The 25,571-nt window shown below is 36.6% G+C and overlaps 3 protein-coding genes and 1 non-coding gene across 4 annotated transcripts; 1 reads left to right on the forward strand and 3 right to left on the reverse strand.

Moving 5' to 3' along the window:
* Positions 1–6,856: 6,856 nt before the first annotated feature.
* Positions 6,857–8,539, reverse strand: LOC145776868 (kelch-like protein 25). The gene has a single exon (XM_082588087.1). It carries the CDS (start codon positions 8,537–8,539, stop codon positions 6,857–6,859), a length of 1,683 nt encoding a protein of 560 aa, XP_082444213.1.
* A 3,522-nt stretch (positions 8,540–12,061) lies between these two features.
* On the reverse strand, positions 12,062–12,574 carry LOC145776869 (uncharacterized). The gene has a single exon (XM_082588088.1). It carries the CDS (start codon positions 12,572–12,574, stop codon positions 12,062–12,064), a length of 513 nt encoding a protein of 170 aa, XP_082444214.1.
* A 6,323-nt stretch (positions 12,575–18,897) lies between these two features.
* On the reverse strand, positions 18,898–20,574 carry LOC145776870 (kelch-like protein 6). The gene has a single exon (XM_082588089.1). It carries the CDS (start codon positions 20,572–20,574, stop codon positions 18,898–18,900), a length of 1,677 nt encoding a protein of 558 aa, XP_082444215.1.
* Positions 20,575–22,469: 1,895 nt separating this feature from the next.
* LOC145777812 (U6 spliceosomal RNA) lies at positions 22,470–22,571 on the forward strand. The gene has a single exon (XR_014290384.1). It is a non-coding gene; the product is annotated as a U6 spliceosomal RNA (small nuclear RNA).
* The last annotated feature ends 3,000 nt before the right edge of the window (positions 22,572–25,571 follow it).

The raw sequence follows: 25,571 nt of genomic DNA on the forward strand, positions 1-25,571 counted from the left end.
ATGGCACTATTAAATAACTTCAATAGAACCGCCTCGAGAACTACAAATTGCATCAATCATGCAAAACTACACATACTGTACTTAGTTTTACAGGTGACGTTAAAAAGATTATGCATCAATGTAATCTCCAATTCGTTACCACACATCTACTTGATTGCCTGATGTTATTACAGAAGAGTAGACCATTTGTATTCTGCATTGATAATATTTACTGCTGTAGAACATTTGCGGCTTGTGTGGAGATTGAGAAGTGAGCTGGTGTTTACAGAAACTAAAAAATACTTTAATACTAAATATTATGAAGTTCGTTTTTAAACATGGTTTTAACAAACCTGTTCATTATGTTCAATCTTCAAATTCTTGTGGTGATTGTCAGTGAGTTAAGATCAAACGTTGGAAATTGTACTGGAGTTCCTTTTGAATCAGTTTTATTGAGTTTGGTATGTTAGCACAAGAAAACTTATCAGGATGCAAAACAAGTTCACTTTACAACAGTATACTGTACGATACGCTATATTGTTACTATATATGTTAGTGTTTAATATCAACAATACATACGATACAACACTACCATCATACAAACAACGTATACATAGTTTTGCTGTTTGCCGCATAAACAACACATTACGGATCCTACAGATCAAATAAATAGTACGAAAGTGGGTTGTTACGTTAATTACGTTTGTTACATTTACAAGCTGATAACATCACAAAGTGTCTTCTTACTTCAAACAGGATCATTGTTTTGCAATGGAAGTGAGGGAGGAATTTCATAACATTAGCTTGCAAACAATCTTAATTGTAAATGAACAGTAAATAAACAACATAATATTTATAGTTTGCATTAAACCAACATAAGTGTTAAAATCAACACTTCATAGTCAGCGGCATCTGCATTTATCATTTTTTTGAAATATTTCAACTTGAAAGTGTTATGGAGGTGAGCCCCATACTTGACTCCAAGCAGAGGTGGGCACCTACTACTTTAAAAGTAATGCGCTACCCGTTATGTTGCTACTCGGGCTAAAGTAGCGCATGTAATCTAAAGTAGGGAAGTATTTCATTGACAATGGATTGATGTGGTTTTGAAATACAATTTCTCACATCTATTTCAGCGAAAGTTTTAAACTTAATTATCAAAATTTCTAGCAATAAATTCAACACTTTGAGTTTTGAGTAACTTGTTTTAAAAAAAGAAACTCTTGCTTCATCAGCTGAATTGTTCATTCAACTTTAATACAACAAAATCTAAACCAAATACAATAAATCATACAATACACATACATATCATAAAGTCTATAATATACCATACAATAAATCATAACTTTGGGCGATACATTTTTAACTCACCCAATGTAGTCCTTGACGCACAACAGCTCACACGTCAACGCCTGCCTTCCAAGCACCCTTTTTCTCGACACGTTGTGGCGCTTCATGAAGGTCACTTCAACCTGATGAAGTCATGGAAAGACCGCTGGGAAACCATCTCACGGCCCAACCAGTTCCAAGTCACACCAGACACTACGGTACCAACTGGCTCAGACTTCTCCAGAAAAGAATGGGTGATTCTGAATCGCCTCCGTACTGGTGTTGGTTTCTTCAAGCACAATATGTTTACCTGGGGATTGTGTGACTCACCAGCCTGTGTTTGTGGTGACTGTCAAACAGCACAGCACATCATTAATCACTGTCCAGTGTTTCGACCTGCAAAACATGTGGTTCTCATAGACCCTGATATGAAGACATTACTCTGGTTGCAACAATTGGGAGATGTTGCCTGAATTGCTGCCTCAAAAGCAACAAGAAGAAGAACTGATCCAATCAGGAGCACAAATATGTGCGAGTGAAATTTACACATAGCCTACAAAAAGAGGTTAGTAACTCACACATGCAGAGCCGTGTGAACACCATATTGCCCCTTCCCGAAATCCACTAGTGGGCCCCTATGTTCAGTAATATTAGTAATGATTTTCAGTAATGGCGTATAACAATAGGGCAAGAAACGTAAAGTTATTCGCATCTAAGCTTATATGTGGTGGGTAAAAATGATGTTGCATGGATGGAAAGGCAATTTTTGTGTCGAACGTCAAACAACATTTCCATGAGTCAGTGATCTGCTCATGCCAAACTTTTAAGCATCGAGGTGACGCTCTTCACTCAGCCATACAGCCAAGATGTGAACTATTAAAACTATTGACCAAGAGATCCATTCTATCTGCATCATATCTTGCATGTTCAAGTTCATGGAACAAGGTTTTAGTGCAGAATATAAGGTGATTTACGAAAAACGCAATTGAAACCTATTTTTACACTTATTCAAGATGTTGTAATACCTGAACGTACCATCGGAAAAAATGACAATAATTTTGTATCGATCGAAACTCTGACATGTAGCATTTCCAAGGTCAAACTCGCAGTTCATTTTCCTCTATTCAAAAGTATAATTAAACCAGATAAGCAGATAAAATCAAGCAACGACATGGCATTATCAATATTAAACAAATGTTATTAAATTTACATCTATACAATTGATTTCAATTGAACTTTGATACTTTTGTATCATCATCTTTTCTTTGTCTTTTACTAAGTGATTTATAAACATTACCTCAACAGAAATATCAAATCCGACGAATTAAATCATAACTTTGGGTGATGTATCTTTAACCAACATAATCAGGGGCGCAAAAACGTGTTTCGTGGCGTTTAGGTTAAATATTACAAATGACATAATTCGTTGCAGAATGAGAAATACATGATGCATTGTAAAATCATCAGGTTTAAACGATCTGCGACAATTCAGTGCCGCCGATTCGGAGAATGTCTCATTCGGAGATCACCAATTCGGTGCAGACATTCTTGAAACCCCTGTGACACTTTCTATTCATTGAGAAAGATTGTATGGATCATTTAGGTAGGCGGTTTCCATGTTTAACTTCCCATTCATAATTTTATCACAAGTATTCGAAAGATATACAAACAAAAATCAAGTGTGATATCATTACAAAAAGTATGTCGGCTATGTGAAAAACTAAGCTAAGCTATGTGAAAAGAAGATAAGGTACATCACATGATAGTTCGAGTACATGAAAAAAACACATCAGGTACGAGGCACATCCGGCAAACACCTGCTCATTGAGCGGACGATTGGATGAGCCTAGTCTCGTTGAGTTAGCATCGAATGCGGTGGAACATTTACGTAAGACTCTAAGGATGGTTTATTGCTTAAGCACATTAGATAGATCTTTAACGACAGTACATGGCCTTTAAACGTACATTGTTTTTAGATTTACTAAATTTACATGTTGATGACACAGTTAATTTCTTTCGGAAACAAATGAAGCCAATCTTCACTATTGTCGAGACGCTAAACAGAAATATGATTTTGAAATGTGTTCATTATGTCTAGTCTTTGAAGTCAGGTACCATGCTAAAATAAGGTTACAGTCTACAGCACATGCAATTGGGCACAAAACTTAAGAAATATAGTTACTTAATGATGTCTTATGAAAAACCAAATAAAACCATTGTGAACATTGCGAGTGGATTCTTTTTGAACTTTATAATTCTGTAGAACCATAGTTTTGATGCACCAAATGAAAAACTAAAGTGCTGTAAACTATATCCTTCCAAAGCTAAAGTCAAGTCCGCAAATAACAGTTTCATTGAAAGTATCTGACGGATACACAAACCAAATTAAAGTATGAACACAGGCAATACATATATAGTAATTACTCAATTACAACAACCATCACGTTTCACCAATATAGATTTGCGAGAAGCACATTGAAAATTATTGCCAAAAATAATAGAAACGTTGGATGTTAAACAACACAAATCTGACGATATTGGACAGCATTCCTCCAAACTTACAGACAGAAGGATTATAAAATGACAAAACTACATGCACGTATGAAATTATAAAAAAGGGTTAGATGACAACAACAATACAATCAAGTATCTGATTCTGGGGGATGTCTATACAAAATCAAAGTGTGAGCACACAGGAAATACACACAACGCAATTGCTCAACTATATCATTTATCACGTTTTACCAATACAAGTTTGCTAGAAATACATTAAATTTTTTTGCCGAAATGGAAAAAGTGGATACACAACACAGGTATGACGATATTAGACAGCATTACACCAGCTCCAGACTGTTCACGTTTGGTACTCGATGAAGTCAAAAACGTCAAATAGCAGCAATATAATGATCCAAAAGGTTATCATCAGTTTGTCAACAATGCTCCATTGAACTCCAACGCATTTTACAAGGTCGCATGATTCATTTGTTTTGTCACGATACAAGAACAATCGTCAGGCTGATCAAGTGACGTCACAGGTATGTATGTATATGCACACGAGCCGTAGTTTGGTAATCCTTGTCTTAATGACCAGATAAACATGTAACAAATCCATGACAGTAAGATCAGATTAAACACAGGGCTGTGTAGTCGACTAGTAATCAACCAAAAAATCGGAATCGTAATTTCACTTGATTCCACAGCTCTGTCAGGGCTGTAGAGTCGAAGTTGTGGAGTCAAGTGAATTTAAACATGTCCGAAATCGGAGTCGGCAAGTTATAAACCAAAGAGTCGGAGTCGTATATGTTTCGCCTGATTCCAAATCCACAACCCTTGATTAAAACGATGCGTAAATCACATAAACACAAGAAGCTACACTCTAGATTCAATGTTTTTCAACAAAAAAAGTTATACAAAAGTTCTACCAAAACAGATACAACAATGTAAACTTTGTCTAATCAAAATGAACTATTTTAAGGCTAACTAAGGAGTTTTAATTCATTAACATATTACTACATTAACTACCGAGTAAAACACAACAAAAATTTGTTGATTCAAGAAGAAGATTGTTATATTGTTACAGGTAAGATAGATAAATCTGTATAGCAAATGTTTACAATTGATATCAAACTTGTATAGTTGGCCAAAATACATTTTTAGACTGAAGGAAAGAGTAAATTCTTTTCACACAAAAACAAAGTCAGATAGCAACCAAAGCATGGTGGCTATGCAAAGCCTTAACAGTTTGATGCTCTATATTAAAACCAACCATTATATTAAAACCAACCTATTATAAAATACAAATGTTATTTTTAACACACCTGCTAAACCTGCACTTCGATAGAATTAATGCAAGTCAAGTAATATCACTCATCCGGCGATGAACCATACCTTTTAATACGTCTTACACATACCTACTACGTACTTATTATTACTACGGTACTTAAACATTATTATTACTACCACTACCTTGTCTGTCAATTGCATAAATGGACCATCACAGCACACAGCTATCACAACCAAGTTTTTGAATGCGAAACTCTCAAAGTAAAAGCTTCGGAAAACTACGGTAGTCACTTTTTGAATTTCTTTTGTGTTAAACCGCCCTTGTTGCTCTTGCAAGTGTAAATTGTAGGTCTATTTTACAATCGACGAAATAAATGTTTTTTTTTGCTTCCCTTTCTAGGTTTGGTGGCTGTACAATTTTTACACGATTTTAACGTTTAGCAACGTTAAAACGATGTAAAAACAGCAATTTCTGCTGGTCGGGATAACTAGGCGATGGTACCCGATAATTTCCTTTCAATCCAAGCTGTAGGCCACACATTTGGTTAGCCCTTTCATTCTGTTACTACAATGAAAAAATAAACTGTTAGGCTAACTGGGTTCTTGGAACAAATTTTTGCTGGTGGGGATAACTAGGCTACGGTACCCGATAATTATAGACATAAACATGACGAAATTTAATAGTTCAAACATTTTATTTTTATTTTTTTCTGCACGATTTCAACGTTTAGCGACGTTAAAACGATGTAAAAACGGCAATGATAATTAGGCTACGGTACCCGATAATTTCCTTTCAAAAAATCGCCGAATAGGGAACTCGCCGAAAAAAGCTCTCGCCGAATAGGGAACTCGCCGAATCGGACTAGCCGAATCGGACTCGCCGAAACGGGGCATTCCGCATCATTTCAGTAACTACAATTGGTAGTATTGGGACTTGATTTGGAACAACGTGCAGTTAAAATTATGTCAACGATAAGAAATGACTAAATAAACTGCAATCGGTGTTTTTAACAATGATCCATTCATTCATGAGTCACTACATATATATTTTTCATTTACAGATTTGCAGGCACGATTTGGCTAGGTTCTGGTTGTATTGTCTCCTCTAATTATTTTCGGGACGTTGCTTGATTCGTTCCTCCAGGCGTTGGGACGTCCGTCGTGCGGCTTACCCACCGACTCTCGCAGTGGCACTTAAATAGGTAAATTACGTTACTAAATTGTAGGGTAGGCAAGCAGTATTTGTTGCTGGAACTGAAAAGTTTTTTGGTGGTGAAGAATATACGTGGTTTGACGGCAAAGAAACATTGGTTGACGGTTTTAGAACTTTGATTATTCAAAATTTCTGAAAACAAAGCCCAGCTACGGCAGTTTCATGTAAACTGGACACTTTTGTGGGCCAAACTGTGGTAAAGACGAGGATGGGCGGTTAGTTTTAGAGCTTCCGGTGTTCACGACGTGGTCCAAATAGCCATTTTGCTTCATAATTGATCGAATTTTATCTGGTGCAGAATTTAATTTGCATTTGGAACAGATGTCAAGTGCTCTGTGTGTCAAAGTGAAAATAAGGTTGATTTTACGTTTGCTTGGAGCAAAGGAGTTCCAAAGTACGCATTGGCCAGTGAATGCTGGTTTTTGGTAAACAAAAGTAAAAAAAAAAACAGTGGGGAAAGATTCGACAAGAACATCTAAGAAGGGTAAATTCCTGCTATCAGCTATTTGCTTTGTAGTTTAAACTGGACATTCTTCAAGTTCAGTCAAACATTCAAACAACAACAAGTGTATGAAGGTTCAGTTCATCATCAGTTCTTCCAACAATGTTCCATTTATTGATCAAACGATCGTAACATTCGAATTCTTTTACTGTTTTTCCTTTTTCATCACCACCAACAATAACAAATATTCTTCCTTTCAAAACACAAGCTGTGCATCCATTTCGTTGGAAATTCATGTCGCTTACGTAAGTCCACTCATCCAAAGATGGATCATAACTTTCAACACTTTTTAGTGCAGTTTCCAAATCATCAGCACTTAGTCCACCAACCGCATAAATGAATTCACCATAACAGACAGCTGCTAGCCATCGTCGTTGATCTTGCATTGGTGTAATTTCTTTCCACTTGCTTTCACCAATTTTCAAACTTTCAACAGATGATAAATATTCACCATTGCCATATCCACCAATTGCATATAAACGATCTTCACAAAAAACGAGTGCGTTTGCTTCTCTGTTTTGTTGCAACGGAGGTATGTCTTGCCATGAATCAGAAAATGGTGAATAATATTCCCCAGGCTCTTGATCGCCGACAACAACTAGATTGTAATCAAAAACAGTTGCACCCATCATAGACCTTTCTTTACTCATTGATTTGACTTCTTCCCATTTCAACTCCTGGTCAGATAAATCAACTGGCCAAACTGAAGATGTCGGAATGTCATTTTTATCTTTATTACCGTCGAGTTTCTCTCCACCAATATAATACAAGCAGCCACGCATTACAACAGCACAACCTCCCAGTCGACCGTCTGGTAAATCAGGGAAGGTAAGTGGTGGTTCATCAATGCAATTATAAACTTCAGTTACTTTGGAGAGAGTCTTCATTCCACCTAAACTCAATATTCTTGTGTTCTTGTCTGTTTGCAATAAATCATCAATCACTTTGTTTTGTGCTTGAACACACATTTTACAAAGCTCAAAATTTTGCATGACTACATTGTCAGTAGCAACAAAATGTTTAAGAAATTTTGGCGAAAGTTTGTAAAAATCTACAAGTTTTAAAAGATCAGGAAACTCACTGACACGATTTCTTTCATCATGTTTGATCCATCCCAATATGGCAGTGAATACTGAAGCTTCATTGACTATGGATCGATCTTGTTTTGAAATGCAATTTCTCAAATCTTTTTCATTAAAATTTTTAAACTCAATTGTACTTGATGCAGCATCAAAATTTCTAGCAATAACTTCAACAGTTTGGGTTTTCAGTGGATTGTTTTGGAAATGTTCTGCTATACCAAGAACAATAAAACAGTTGTTTGGACTAAGAGCTTCACTCACAAAATCAAAGCAAAACAGCTTTACATCATCAATTTGTAAGTAATTGGATGATGCAATCAAATCACAAACATTCTCGCTGTTGACATCAATGTCTCCAGTGTAAATAAATTCAATCAGACTTTTCATTGACTTTCCATCTACACAGTTGATTTCAATGGAACTCTGATATTTTTCTTTCATTTCAATTTTGAACATTTTTTCAAAGAAAGATGAAAAGCAAGACAAGACCATCCTGTTTGCAGGAAAACGATCATTCCCTGCGCATATTTCAACATCATTAAACGATCCTGAATGTCTGTTCTGATTCGCATATTCCAGCAAATTGGATTCATTTGTTCTCTTCCTGGATACTTTCTCTAGTTCAGTTCTACCAACAAGTGAAAAAGACATTTTTATCAATTAATTCCTTAAACAAACTGCTTAAAATACTGAATGGCAATTACAACCTAGCTGCAACATAAACTGAATTGACATTAATAAAATTAATTAATTAATCAGTTTGCTAAAACCTCAAATGCTAAGGCAACAGGTATCAGTTGTCAGTAGATTTAACAGAAAATATATTTCGCACTTGCTAGTGCATCGTCAGTTCTGAACTGAACAGAAAAAAACAAAGGAGTTTCCTTTGAGAGGGAACCTTTCTCGCAGGAAAAGTTAGCGGCAGTTTCGCTATCCAATAACACGATTCAAAGACGAATCAAAGAATTGCCTGATGACATAAAAAGTCAGGTAGTACAACAAATCAAAACTGCTCCGTTTGGTCTTTTTGCAATCTAGCTAGATGGATCTACAGACATGTCTTCATGTTCACATTGATTCTATCACACTCAAACTCGATGGCTATCCAAAGGAAACGCCACGGGAAGAGTCTTTTAACTTAGAAGGGAATTAAAGGTATTTCGTACACTTAAAAACAAGATGGAGTATTACTCTTGGCTGGACGATGAACAATGGATATGCTCTCTGGCTTATTTATGTGATGTATTTGAACAACTTGAACTAACTCAACCTATAAATGCACTAAAGGCTTTCAAATCTACAGTAAATAGGACAAAAATTCAATTCCAAAATTGTGCAATGTTTGAGAAACTAGATATGCTTCTGGATAGCAGAGAGAATAAATTGTCAGAGCTAATTGCAAAAAGAATTTTAAAGCATTGTCAGCACTTGAGAAATGCATTCCAGAAACATCTGATGAAGACTTGGATTTTGTGAGAAATCCTTTTACATTTCCAGTCGAAAAGCTTTCAGATGAATGCCAGAACGAAGTGCATTAAGAAAAACTTCTTCAACAGTTCTGGATCGCAATGAAAAATTCTTATGCTAAAACAACAGAAACAGCTTTTCAGATTCCTATTCCATTGTGTCGACTTACCCATGTGAGTCGGGATTTTCTGCTTTGTTGCAAATTAAGAGCAAACAAAGAAATAAATTTGACGTTGAGGATAACTTGTGTTGTGCACTGTCACAAACCGTGCCACGTATGCAACTACTTTCAGAGCACAAACAAGAGCAAATTTCGCATTGATTGTAATGTAAAATAAATTGCTATTTCAAATTACTCTAATTTTTAAAGAAAGGTCAACCTCCAGCCGCAAAGCTTGAGCTGATCGATTAAGACGGACAAGTAACCCAAACTCAAGAAGGAATAACCAACAGATGGAAAGAATATGCGTCAAAACTATATGAGGATGAACGAGACAATATAGAAATGTCCCCAGCAATATCTGAAGCTACAAAAATAAGGAAAGATGAAATTAGAGATGTCATAGCAAGCCTCCCAGATGGAAAATCAAGTGGGGTAGATGGAATTCCTGTGGAACTTCTGAAACAATTGGGAGAAAGGGGATTGCAGAACATGACGAAGCTAATAAACAAGATGTACAACCAGGGCTGCCACTTCTAGTGGTTTTCCACTAGATCTAGTGGTTTTCTCGGAGAATCTAGTGTTTTTTTAGAACCTTGAAATCGAGTTATATATTTTAAGTTATTTCCTGGCTACCATAGTTAAAAATGGTGGCTGAATGAGAAATTCCCTGTTTCAAACCAAATGTGGAAACCCTGTTCACGTTTGGTGATGATTGATGGCTGGATGCTTGTTAATAATATCTGTCAGTGTCACTGTCAGGCAGTACCGTAGGCTTTATCTAGAAATTCCTACAGCGGCAGTGCTGCACGGAATCTGTAAGGTGTAGCCCTATTTAGCCGCCGCTGGAGAACCAAAGATACTAAAGAGAGAAGAGGAAGTGAAAGGAAGGAGCAGGTCTAGGCTACAGTTAATGCTGGCGAATTATGGGAAAAAATAAAATCTGCCTTTCCAAAAAGTTGGCCTCCCGGGAGGAATATCTACAAATCTCTGGCTAGGACTCCCATGGTCAGTTATAATTATTTATAATCAATAGAACTGCCCCCGGAGGCCCAAACCTAATTTTAGTGCTTGTGAACTAAATCCGACCCTTTTATTCTATTTTACAGTTCGATTGATGTCATACGCTATGTCGGATATAGAAAACTTTGAGGATGTTGTAAGTGGTGAAAGAACTTCATCACGAAAAAAAGTTTTTATCGTCAATCTTTTAACCTGAATTGGTTGAATGATGACAATTTTAAAGCCTGGCTGAAACCGGACAAGACTGATCGATATACAGCTGTATGCGAAGTTTTCGATACAAAGTTAAAACAACCAAACAAAAGTGGCCTTATAATGCACAAAGAAAGTGTTAAGCATAAAAAAATAATGCTGCCACACTCAAAACCACTGATGTTTCTAGATTTTTTAAAAGTGCCCAAGAAATATCTCAACAAGAGAAGGTAATGAAAGCAGAGCTTTTGTTAGCTGGATTTATGGCTGAGTATCACACACCCTTTCGGCAAAGTGACCATCTTGTGAAAACAATAAAATCCACTATGACGACACAAACCTACTGTAAGATGCATTTGTTGCTTCAAGAAATTTAGTTTTGCTTGAAGCAGTGCGCTGTAGGAAGACGGGTTATACCATAATCACAAGTTCCCAATGTTCTCGTATGGGAATATCATAAAAAAATTTACAATACAGTATAGTATAATTATTGCACAGGCATGAAAATTGGTATGCAAGTACCCAAATAGGTAGCAAATAAGATTACAACTCAAACGTATTATTTCTATTTTCGGTCTTTTAAAGAACGAACAAAAGGTGAAACGATTTGCAAATATCAAATTTTCCCTTAACTTTAACCTTTACACTGGGTTGAATAAACAACTCAGAACAATTCAAATGTAGTAATGTTATAGTTCCAACTTTAGTCTACTGACATGTGTCCAAAATTTTCAAACATATTTTGTTTTCCTGTTGAAAGTCTCTGTCAAAATCTTGTTCTCATATGGGAACTTTGAGTATTAATGAGTTAAATAATATTTTCAAATCATGCTGCAAACTAACTGATGATCAGAATAACAAACAATCAGCCACTACACACAAGCGAAACTAGAGTAAAAATAAGATATTTGAAATCCAACCAAATACAGAACGAGACAAATTGATAAAAAAATTAAATGGCAACAATCGTATGACTAAATAGTTGGTCATCAGTTTTTCTAACAATGCTCCATTTATTAATTTGTGGATCATAAAACTCTACTTCTTTGACTGCAAAACCCTGTTCATTCACTCCACCAACAACAACTATTCTTCCTTTCAACACACAAGCTGAGCATCCACCTCGATAAAAGTTTATGTCACCGACGTAAGTCCAATGATCAGTTGATGGATCATACTTTTCAACATTTCTTAGTATAACATTGTCACTTTCTCCAGTTTGCCCACCGATGGCAAAGATAAATCCACTGCAACAGACAGCTGCCAACCATCGTCGTGGAGTTTGCATGGGACTTACAACTTTCCATTCTCTTTCACCACTTTGCAAATATTCAACACAATGATAAATATTCATCATTGTCATGCCCACCGATTGCATATAAACCATCATTGCAAGCAACAAGTGCATTTCCTTGTCTGTTATGTTCCATTCGAGGTATGTCTTGCCATGAATTGGAAAACGATAAATAACATCCTTCGGGTTGTTGACAACCAACTACAACTAAATTTCCATCAAACACAACTGCTCCCATCAGACAACTTGTCTTCTTCATCGACTTGACGGCTTTCCATTGCACTTCTTTATTAGATAAGTTCATTCGCCAAACAGAAGTATTTGCAATTGCTCTATCTTTGTTTTTTTGTTTCTCCCCACCAACATAATACAGATGGCCACGCATTACAGCAGCACAACCGGCATAGCGACCATGTGGTAAATTAGGGAAGATGTGTGGTGGTTCATCATTGCAGTTATTAACTTCAGTTACTTTGGATAATGAGTTACTTCCACCTAAGCTTAATATTCTTCTGTTTTTGTCTGTTTTGTTTTGTGCTTGAATACACATTTTACATACGGTAACTCAAAATTTTGCATGACTAAATTTTCAGCTTAAACAAAATGTTTAAGAAATTTTGGTAAAAGTTTGCGAAGATCTACAAGTTTCAAAAGATCAGGAAACTCATTGGCACGATTTCCTTCATCATGTTTGATCCATCCCAATATGGCAGAGAACACTAAAGCTTCATTGACAATGGATCGATCTTGTTTTGAAATGCAATTTCTCAGATCTTTTTCAGTGAAACTTTTAAACTCAATTGTAGTTGATGCTGCATCAAAATTTTTGGTGATAATTTCAACACTTTGAGTTTTTAGTGAATTGTTTTGGAAGTGCTCTGCTATATGACATGTGAATTTTCATAAAGATTGGTTAATATTTAGAGGTTGCTACCGGGGTTCAAAGTTTTATCGTTTGCCCCTATTTTAACGTTTTGAGAGGATATGATACGGTACAGTAAAAAATACGGTACAGTGCCATGGTATATTGCAAGAAAAATACAGTTTAACAATTACTATATAGTCTGTTTATAAACTCATGTGTCTGTATTACAAATTATACTAACTGGTCTACATATACAAAATGTGCGACTTTGTATACTTGTGTTTACAATTCAGAGACTAAATTTGACATTCATTAACAACTTTAGAAGACAGTAAATTAACTACATGTACAAATCTACATGATGTTACAAACCAATATAGATAGTACATACATACTGTACTAGTTTTTACTCTCTAGACCCTTGACAGCCTGTTTCACCCTAAAAGGAGGGTCATTAGAAGTTCCTTATTTAAATAGAATCTATTTGAATAAGGAACTTCTGATGATTCTCTTTTTAGGGTGAAACAGGCTGTCAAGAGATTGGAATGGAGAGTAATAACTATATTTGATTTAATTCGCTCTGCTTGGCTTTTTGTTTGGCATTGAGCACTTTTTGTAGTATTAATAGTTTTTATTATTTACTACCTTTATTGTTTACATAGTCATACATATAGGAATTATTGCGCGAGGGTCTTTCTGCTACAGTCTAGATATCGCTGAAGGTGATCGGCGACGACACGCAAAAGATACTGTTTTTGTTCTTCGTCACATGTGTGTAATGTGTTGTATTAAGTGATCAATACCACTCCGCGCTCGGCAATGTCATTTACACCTTCTTGATGCGTGTCATTGGTCTCCCAGTTATCTGGGTCTATCTCCAAAAATGATGAAGACAAATTCAGAGCCTTAAAAAGTCGGTTTGTATGATACAGAATTATTAAAGAATGCCAACGCGATAAGCTCCTCTCCCAGATACCACAAATGACGCAACATCTTGTTCACAGCGGCCTTCGCCATCTCTTAATTAATATCATTGTACTGATCGAGTTGTTGAGAAATGCGAGATCCTGAGAAGGTGCAGGAATCAGCGATGGGTCGACAAACCAAGCTTTCACGTACAGTCGTACACTCTCACAACAAACACACAGATATTGCGCAAAGCGACATCCTCTCTTTTAGTCAACGTGGACTGTTTTCGGTACATCTAAACTTTGAGTGCATAGATTGCTTTTGCTATCCACCTGGCATGATGAAGAGCACCAGGAGCCATGATTTTGATGCCGCGAAGAGAAACTCTATCCAAGAATATGATGGTCAACTCAAGGAGCTCTCCGTAGTCGTCACAATGTCGCTGTATTAACAATTTTCATTAGTGAAGGTTATTACGGCATCTGCAAAGTCTGTCACATGCTTTAAAGCCTCGTCGTCAGTTGACACACATTGTTGTACATCATCTTTAGCAATGAATGACCATTTCATTTGAAAACGCTTGAAGAGTAGAATGTCCGGACGAGTCGAGCGACCCATCGCGCATGAAAATATTGCCTCAAGAACTATCTCGTGAATACGATGATGGCAGGCCAAATAGAACACGTCTTTGGTTTTCAAATAAAATGGTCATTCATTGATTTTGTTACATCAAATACAAATCGACTTTTTACGGCTCTGAATTTGTCTTCATCATTTTTGGAGATAGACCCAGATAACTGGGAGACCAATGACGCGTATCAAAGAGCGAGAGCAATTGTGAGTGAAATGAAGGTTGTAAATGACATTGCCGAGCACGGAGTGGCGTTGATCACTTAATACAACACATTACACACATGTGACGAAGAACAAAAACAGTATCTTTTGCGCGTTGTCACCTATCACCTTCAGCGATATCTAGACTGCAAAAAGACCCTCGCGCAATAATTCCTCTATGTATGTACTATGTATATTAGTTTACATCGTGTACATTTGTACATGTAGTTTATTCACTGTCTTCTAAAGTTGTTACTGAATGTCAAATTTAGTCTCTGAATTTTAAAGACAAGTATACAAAGTCGCAGCGGTGGGATAGCGCAGCGGGTAAGGCGCTCGCTTTCCAATTATGCAATCCTGGTTCGACTCCCGGCTTATGCTGGGTGTAATATATTTGGTGGGCGTAGTTGCTGAAGTAAAGACGGCCGAAAGAAAGGAACTGGCCAGTGGCCACCCTACTCTCGTTAATGCCGAAGGCTTAGTATAATAAGAACCTTATCTTCTCATCCCCCGATGCTTGGATTCAAGTATGGGACTCACCTTTACCTTATACAAAGCCGAACATTTTGTATGTAGACCAGTTAGTATAATTCGTAATACAGACACGTGAGTTTATAAACAGACCATAGAGTAATTATCAAACTGTATTTTTCTTGCAATATACCATGGCACTGTACCGTTTCATATCCTCTCAAAACGTTAAAATAGGGGCAAACGACAAAACTTTGAACCCTGGTAGCAACCTCTAAATATCAACCAATCTTTATGAAAATTCACATATGTCATTTTCTCATCAATGGTAACAATATTTTAGGGTGAGACATTAACATCTAAAAATTTGTTTTTCATGGACCACCCTAATCTCCAGCCTGTTGGGTCGCAGCAGTTTGTCCATTAATACAAGTGAATAAAATTGAGATGAAACATTTAATAACCAATTGAGGCTTTTATTCACTGAAATATAGAAATACAAAACAATAAGAACTAAAGACAAACTGATAGCAACAAGTAACGTAGTAGGCATACAACACAAACTTCTACTGTAACATATAGTTTCAAACATAAGACTGCGACGCTCTGGCAAAGCAGTTGAAAGGAAAGACTGCTTGTGGTGCCATAGGCATCGCGCTTCTTAATCAAGCAGCAGATGGCATAAATACCAAACACAAATTGCAGACGTTGTCAAGACGTAAATACCACACATATTCCAGCAAATTGGATTCATTTGTTCTCTTCCTGAATACTTGCTCTAGTTCAGTTCTATCAGCAAGTGGAAATGATATGTTCATCAATTAGTTCCTTAAATAAACTGCTTAAAATTGTGAATGAAAATTACAACCTAGCTGCAACATAAAATTAATAGGATGTAAATCAAAGGCATTTAATCAGAAAGCAGATGATTTTAAGTAATATTAAATATTGAAAATATACTACAGTGAAACTTGTAAGTAGCCTACTCTAAAAACAACAGCACAATAAACCATGAATGTCGTTAATCTTTTCAGAACAACACAGCATCACATCATGCTTTTCGAAACAAAGTTTTTGTACTCAAAGTGGTGTTGGTAACAATATGATTGAAGTGAAATGATTGTGACAATTAAGCCATCTGTGCTACAAAAGAAAGAAACAAAATTAACATTATGTGAAATTAAAGTAGGAAACGTTCAAAATTATCACAAAGTTTGCACACACACGACACGACTAAATTATATTGCATTGGAAAATCAAACATTTTGTTTTCTATTAATCTGCTCCCATACATTACAATGCAAATTTTAATCAAAGTGTTTGTGACATCACAATTCGGTAAAAGACTTCAGGTATCAAAATGTTTACTTTCCTTTAAAGTGCTACTTTGCGTTTCAAAGACCAGTGTATTGTGCCTCTTTATAGCAGATGTGGCTACACCTTTTGTTGCTGGACCACTTAGACGTAACAGCAATCTCTAGACGACCACAAGAAATGCTTTCATGCTTATATCAACATTACAATTTGCAACTCGAATTCAATTTTTGTCGATTTTTTGTATTTGTGCACTGGAGCATGTGACAATGTCCCTGCATAAGTTTCATGGTTTGAAAGTAATAGTGCAAGAATGAAACAAAGTCCTTTCAAATAGCCTTTTGGGTTCTGTACATCATGCTGCATAAAAAATCTACTGAACGGTATTTTTTGTTATTTATCAACATTTCTGAATCCAACATTTGCATATTTCTCAAAAAATAGCGCTAGTTCGAAAAAAACAACTTTATTTTTGGAATCAGCCTAAAATCGATGAAACACTTTCGGCATAAAAAATGTGTTGGCCAGTGTTATATTCCAGTTTCAGAGATGAAATAATCAACGATAACTATATAATGCGATGAACAATGAAAACAAAAGACTAGATAGCAACAATTGAGTGATTCTACATTTCGTCATCGGTTTTTCCCACCATGTTCCATTTATTAATTTATGGATCATAACACTCTATTGCTTTGACAACAAAACCATTTTCATCAACTCCACCAACAACAAATATTCATCCTTTCAACACACCAGCTGGAGCATCCACCCCGATAAAAATTCATCTCATTGACGTAAGTCCATTGAGCAGTTGATGGATCGTACTTTTCAACATTTCTTAGAGTATCACTGTCATCTTCTTCATTTCAACGCAAAAACACCTCAATTTCAAATGGCCATTACTCGAAAACCGCTGAACTGATTTTGCTGAGATTGATGCAATTTTCCTTAGAATGAAGTGTCAGGACTGGATTGAATTTTGATGTTTTTTTGCATACACAAACATTATGTGATCTTGGTGATCCAATGACCTTACACCATTTTGGCCTCACAGAACAGAATTTGGCAAAAGATACTTTTATTGATGGTTGTTGATGTTTAAATGCTTGATATACTTCAGAAAGGTTTCCCATAAGTCATCGCTTTTGTTTATGACACCATCATGTCAATTTGCAGAAGTTTGTAACATGAAGCAGGTAGCTTTTCTTGACAGTTTAGCATTGGTGGGGGAAAAAACCTTTTTGCAGATTTGAGGTATGGGGCATTGAAATGGAGTACCCCAAAACGTTTGTTCAATAAAATAAAGTGTTTTCCTTTGCTTTTTTCACAAATGTAATAACATATTTGAATTCCTTCCCCCAATAACTATAAGAATACATATTTTTATTATTTCTGTATCTTAAATGATAAGAAGTCTAAGCTCTTTTTGTTTTTCTGATACGAAAACAGCGCCTCTGGTGGTAAAAATGTAATTGTCGATATCTTGAAAACCGCTTGATGAATTTTAAAAGCGTAAATGCCAATCTTCATCTTTTCTCAGTAGCTCTAACATATTAAAAAATGAAGAAATTTTGAGAGGGTGGGTTACACAGTGTGACTGTATCATAATAGAATGACCCAGTAGAATTTAATCAAAGAGCAGATAATTCCAAGTAGCATCAATACTTTAATTGAAGCAACAACATGAACGAAAAAATATAACCAGCAAAACACAAGAGACATCATTTTAATCTTTTTTCTTCTGATAATTATGATTATGCAGTATATATGGAAACTAGTTTGGTTTGAATGCTGCTAAAGAGCGGTATGGCCCGACTCGTTGACACAGATTTGGAGACGGTCATTTCGGAGACTATCGATTCGGAGTAGAAGCGCTGTCAAACGTTTCATGATTCAATTGTTTGTATAGGGGTGGAAGTTCTCTAAAATCCCAATTTTGCAGGTTTTGCATGACCAACTTTTCATTCAAAACTACTTCTTCGAAACATGATGGTGGAAGTTTGTGAAGGTCTACAAGTTTCAAAAGCTCAGGAAACTCACTGGCACGATTTCCTTCATCATGTTTGATCCATCCCAATATGGCATTGAATACTTAAGCTTCATTAATAATGGATCGATCTTGTTTTGAAATACAATTTCTCAAATCTTTTTCATTAAAGTTTTTAAACCCAATTGTAGTTGATGCAGTATCAAAATTTCCAGCAATAATTTCAACAGTTTAAGTTTTCAGTGAGTTGTTCAGTTTTCAACACTCTTTAGTGCAATATTCGTGGTATCACCAGCTCATACACCGATTGTGCAAATATATCCATCACAACAAACAGCTTCCTGCCATCGACGTGGAGTTTGCTTAGGAATGCCAACGTAACATACTTCTTCACCACTTTGCAAACATTCCACAGATGATAAAAAATGTCAGCAGTCAAGCACTACTAAGTTCTGGAATCTAGAAGCAGTCTGCATTCCAGAAACGACAGTTAGATAGCAACAACAGAGTGAAAAAAGAGATCCTCGTCAGTTTTTCCAACAATAATCCACTTATTGATCTGAGGATCATAACATTCTATTTCGTTAACGTTGCAATCGTTTTCATTCGCCCCTCCGACAAGAAATATCTTTCCTTTTAAAACACAAGCTGAAAAACCAATTCGATCAAAATTGAACTCACTGACATAAGTCCACTTATCAATAGATGGATCATACTTTTCAACACTTTTTAGTACAGTGCCATCATCAGAATCAGCTTGCCCGCCAATTGCAAAAATGTACCCGTCACAGCAAACAGCAGCAAGCCATCGCCGAGATGTTTGCATAGAACATACATATTTCCATTTTCCTTCACCACTCAGCAAACATTCAACAGATGATAAATACCCATCATTGCCATGTCCACCAATTGCATACAAATGGCCTTTACAAGCAACAAGTGCATTATCATCTCTGCTTTGTTGCAATGGAGAAATGTCTTGCCATGAATTGGTGATCGATGAATAACATCCTCCTGGTTCTTTTTGGCCACCGGCAACAACAAGATTTCCATTGAGTGCAGTCGCCCCCATTGAAGATCTCTTTTTGTTCATTGATGTCACTGCTTTCCACTTCAATGGCTGTTGAGATAAATCCATTCGCCAAACTGAAGAAACTTCAAAGCCAAAGTTTTTATCAAGATATTCGTCACCACCAACGTAATACAAATGATCGCTCATTGCAACAGCACAACCACAGCATCGGTCACCTGGTAAATCAGGGAAAGTAGGTTGTGGTTCACCATTGCAATTATAAACTTCAATTACTTTAGACAACATTCCAGTTCCACCTAAGCTCAATATTCTGGTGTTCTTGTCCAATCGAAAATTTTTGAAAGCTCGACTTTGTGCTTGAAACAACAACAAACACAATTCGTGATTTCGTGTCACCAACTTTTCTTTCAAAACAACTTCTTCAAAATATGGTGGTGGAAGTTTGTGAAAATCTACAAGTTTCAAAAGCTCAGGAAACTCACTGGCACGATTTCCTTCATCATGTTTGATCCATCCCAATATGGCAGTGAACACTGAAGCTTCATTGACAATGGATCGATCTTGTTTTGAAATGCAATTTCTCAGATCGTTTTCAGCGAAACTTTTAAACTCAATTGTACTTGATGCTGCAAAAAAATTTCTACCAATAATTTCAACACTTTCAGTTTTCAATGAATGGATTTGGAAGTGTTCTGCTATACCAAGAACAATAAAACAGTTGTTTGGACTTAGAGCTTCACTCACAAAATCAAAGCAAAACTGCTTCACATCATCAATTTGTAAGTAATTGGATGCTGTAATCAAATCACAAACATTCTCGTTGTTTATATCAATGTCCCCAGTATAAATAAATTCAATCAGACTTTTCATTGAATTTCCATCTACACAGTTGATTTCAATGGAACTCTGATATTTTTCTTTCATCTCAATTTTGAACATTGTTTCAAAGAAAGATGAAAAGCAAGACAAGACCATCCTGTTTGCAGAAAAACGATCATTTCCTGCGCATATTTCAACATCATTAAACGATCCTGAATGTCTGTTCTGATTCGCATACACCAACAAATTAGATTCATTCGTTCTCCTCCTGAATACTTGCTCTAGTTCAGTTCTACCAACAAGTGAAAAGGACATGTTTACAGATGAATCGCTTTCACCAAATGTTTAAAATACTAAATGAAAACTACAAACTAGCTGCAATATAAAATGATTTATATACCGTGGGATGAGGTTACTTTGCCTGATTTTGACACATTTTTCCAATTTTATCTGCTAATATTTAAGTAATTGCAACCAGATTCCTTTCATTGATAAAGAAACATATTAAGAACATATTGTTACAAGAACAGTAGCGCAAGTCAATGCTCAATACCGTATTAATTTTTTTAAAAAAAGTAGGCAAAGTATCCCCACCATCTGAAAACTTTGCCTATTAGTGCAAGTTCATGTCTAGTTAATGTAAGCATTTAATCATAATGCAGATAATTGCAGTTAGCAAAAACATTGCAACAACAAAATGTAAAATATACAACAAAATACAATAAAACAAAATAAAAAAGTAAAACTAACACCATTTAAACTTTTTTTTTCCTCAAAATACATGTAAGAATCTTTCAAAAGAGCAATTTGGTTGGTGTACAAGTACGCAGGACGTGCTCTAGTTTATTTCTGTGAAAAAGTGAAAGAAACTTGTTTGCAAATTGTTTGACCTGAAAAATGTTTAAAATCACCAAGTACGGTAGTAATACTTTCATGCGCAATATAAACAAATACATTTGATGTCTTCAAAATTGCAAGTGAGAATTGCATTCAAGTTTGAAGCCATAACTCAATAATAAATCGTTTGCGAGCTTGAAATGTAACTTATAATGTTCAAAACAATTCCATGATGAGAAATGAAAGTAGAACTTTGAAACGGACAAGTAATGATGTAATGCAGGGGTCACCAACCTTTTTTGCATGCGGGCCACTTTGGCACTAAGGAAAGCTGTGGCGGGCCGCACTAATAAAATGTTAGGTAGGTTGACTCTTATGCTAGAAAAGAACGCATTTCGTACCCAGTATCCAGCGTTACATGTTGTTCATATTTATGTTAGAATACCGTAGCAACAAAATTAATCGAACAACGCTACTGCCAGGCCAAGCTCCTTTTACAACACTTTTGACTTTTTTAACAATGCCTAATAGAGGCCACTTGTTTTGTGCACTTATAGCGAGGCGAGCGGTTTTATCAGAATATTCATCGCCAAGCAAGAGTGGTGTTGTTACTTCGCTTCGCAAAAGATATCTTGCAATTAACAGTTTCAGTAAGCAAGGAAATGTTTGACACATCGTAATACAGGCAACAATAGTGACCTGCAAACATATCAGCAAAAAATGGGCTCCAATAACAGGGAAAAAGAAACCAGGTACCATCTTCTCTTCTCTCGTGTTGTCGCTATATGTCAGGGCATCCCGTTGGTTAACCACTTCCTGGTGTCGTCATCGATGGAAACTAGGCCTTCCATACCATGAGGAGGTCTGTATAGCCGGCAATCCTTGACAATGTGTGCTACCGTCTGCATTTCACCACACTCACAAGCAGCACTCTCTGCCGAAGAAAGCAAGTACCTCCACCTGGCCGCCCCCGCAAGTACCGACTTTGGGAAACTAAACTTGCTACAACTGTCGCTATAAAGTTATGCGGAAGAACAATCATCAGAATGGCACCCCCAGACCAAGCACAGCGCCCTTGTCAGGGCGAACAGCACCAGCTGTTGTAGGTCAAGGAGTGACCATTCTGCAACTAAATGTTGAAGGCACCACCAACGCTAAACTTGACATCAATACACCAGGTACCATGAAACAAACGCTTGTGGAAATCACCGAAAAATCGTAATTTATGAACAGTCTTCCCTCAAAAAAGCAATGAGTTGGTTTTTCATCCTTTTTGTGAGAATCTATAAAACCGTCTTTCTTTTATTATAGACAACTGTCACTTGCGGTGCTCATCAGCGTGGCAAGAATTTGTTGATTAACAACATTTTGCAGTACTTGCTTCGGCAGTACATATACTACAATTGGAACGATACAGATTAGCATGGCTCCTGCGCAAGGATGACACGCAAAATCGTGAAGCGTTCCATATTTCTTAAAAAAAAAAGTTTTGCAGTAGGCCTACTAAGCTAAATATTTTCATAATACAATCAGAAAAAGTCTCTACATTTATATGTAATATATTGCCAATTTATTATAAATTGAGTTGGCACACCGACCCATTTTGTCAACAAAAACTTGCATAAAGAGAACACTGCTCGTGAAACACAATAACGGTGAAACTCGCACTAGTGTTTACATGACATTTGCCAACTTAAAATAAGCAACCCTATGCTCACAGACAATTTCAAAATTCGAAAACAGACGTTTTAATCAACCACTGGGACAGTGTGGCTGGACATCGCGTTGGAATAACTTTAAGTAACTCCCACCTAGAACTATAATCTGATTGGTCGGTCGGTGGAATCGTATGCAATGCAAAAATATGCTTCCAGGAAAGTATTTTTTGCCTTCGTGCTCTTTAACTCCCTCAAGAAAAGTTATTTTGGTTATACTTGTACGCTGATACCTTCCGCGGGCCGCAGCGATACAGTGTGGCGGGCCGCATGCGGCCCGCGATTTGGTGACCCCTGAGTAGTGCAAGCCAATAAGTAAGCCAGGTTTTAACAGAACGAAATTCATAGAACAATGCATCACGCATACTAATATGAGGTAAATCAAACATAGTTATTACTATCTGAATCCTTAACAGCCTGTTTCACCTGAACGAATCATCAGAAGAGTCTTATTCAAATAGAATTATTATTAATAATATAAGATATATATGAAGAAAGGCGTTCTTCCCGGCTATCAGCACAAGGCTGATTACTCACTAGCACAGCGAGCAGCAGTAACGCTTCGCTAACCAGAACGGTGTAGCTTCCACGCTAGCCATTAAGACCTCCAATTAAACGTTTAAGTTATTTTGGCAGCCGATTGTAGCATCGAATAGACAGCGATAGACACGTGTCTATCGCTGTCTATTCGATGCTACAATCGGCTGCCAAAATAACATAAGATATATATATAAGAATTTCCTTGCTTTTGCGTTTTCCACTACCACAATGCAAACAACCACACATTACAATAAAACAACCACAATCTCGATCAATTGGAAGTTAGGGAAGGTAAGTGGTGGGTGGTTCATAATTACAATTATAAATTTATTTTGTATGATGTATCAGTTCTGCCCAAGCTCAATATTCTCGTGTTTTGATCTGTTTGCATAAAGTTTTTGAAAATTTATAATTATAAACTTTTGTTTCGCTGAAAATTATAAACTTTCTTGGGGCAAACGATCATATCGATATCACTTGCAACACAGCCTAAGGTATTTTTTAGCATGAAAATTGGTTTCTAACAGATGGGTCTGCTACTATTCGGTGAGTCCGATTCGGTGAGTCCGATTTGGTGAGTTCCTAACTTCTAACCCCTAACCCTAAAACGGCAATGATAATTAGGCTACGGTACCTGATAATTTAAAAAAAAAATAGAAAAAATCCTCCGCTAAGGGATCGGACTCACCGAATCGGACTCACCGAATCGGACTCACCGAAACAGGCTATTCCGCTAACAGATAGGCCAGCTAGTCTGTTTTGGAGACCTAAAATAGCACAGATGCATTTGTCAAACAGATAGTTTTATTAAAATAACTTCACTGGTTACTAAACTTCACTGTTTTTATTTATGAATATTTATTCTGAAATTTTGACAAAAATGGTATGATCTTCACAAATAATAAACAAATGAACCTTGAGGCAAAACGGCGATGTACTTTGCCCAGGTACGAAACAGAGTCCACCCAGAATAGAAATAATATTTTGTAACTAAACAAAAAAACGAATTTAGTTTTGTACTTTGGGTAGTTGTAGTTAAGTGGCATGTTAATTCAAAGAAACGCAATAGGTCTATGATATCTGAATAGTTTGCTCAAATATAGCACTTTGAAGTTAGCAAGTCCGTTTTGCCGCGCCTTCACTAATCATTATTTTGGGCTACAACTGTTAAAGGTCGAATTGAATATTTCTGCGGAGATCTTCATCCAGCAGATTGTATATATCACCATTCCTATAGTAGAAATTTCCGGACAGATCGTGATATGCCCCAACAGTATCGTAGCTGCCCTCCAAAGAAACGAAGAAAGTCCAGACGACCAAGAAATCAAGATCAGGAACAAGCTTTCTTAGAAATGTGTTTCTACCTGGAAGCTAATGATGAGGAACAACTTTCTATCTCTGACCTGGGTAACAAGATGAAAGAGTTCCTTACAGACAAAGAGTCAACCCCCTACGGAAATCAGTATCTCAAACAGAAATTGATGGACCAATATGGAGACTCAATATATATTGCTGAAGGTGAAAGTGTCTATGATATTGTGACAATGAGAGAAAAGACATCGCAGATCCTTAGATCATACTTCAAAAGCCATGGTTAAGAAGAAGATGAAGAGGCACAGAAGAGAGCAATTATCAAGACAGCAGCAAGGCTAATTAGAACTGACATCAAGACAAATGACCCATCCACTTCTGATGAGTATCAATCTATTGAGATGTTAAAGCTTGAATCTGCTCTAAACTATATTCCTGGGACACTTCACACATTACTAGATTTACTACTACTAGGTCAAAATAAGCCGCGCAAAGTTGCAAGTATTGGACAAGCAATAATTCAGGCAGCATGGCCACGCGCTGTTCTTGCACCCCTGCAGGTTGGTCTCGGTGTACAGGCACATCATCGTCATCGTTTTAAGTTGATTGTAGAAACGCTCTCTGCAATGGGTTTCTGTTCCTCGTATAAGGAAATTTTGCGTTTTGAGAAGAATGCTGCATGGTGTGTGGTTCCAGATATGATGGGCCTGAGTGCTGATACTGAAGATACAAGAGTGCATTTTGCAGGCGACAATGTTGACCACAGCATTATTATTTTTGTATGTTATTCGCTCTGAGGATGCGCATTGTCATGGTGCGCGAAACGTCAGTGAAGCAAATAAACTATCTTGTTTGTTGTTCTTTTACTTTCAATTTTATCAGATGAACGTTGCAACTAGTGCTAGAAAC

Source organism: Aplidium turbinatum, chromosome 9 (assembly GCF_918807975.1).
Source record: "Aplidium turbinatum chromosome 9, kaAplTurb1.1, whole genome shotgun sequence".
Lineage (NCBI taxonomy): Eukaryota > Metazoa > Chordata > Ascidiacea > Aplousobranchia > Polyclinidae > Aplidium > Aplidium turbinatum.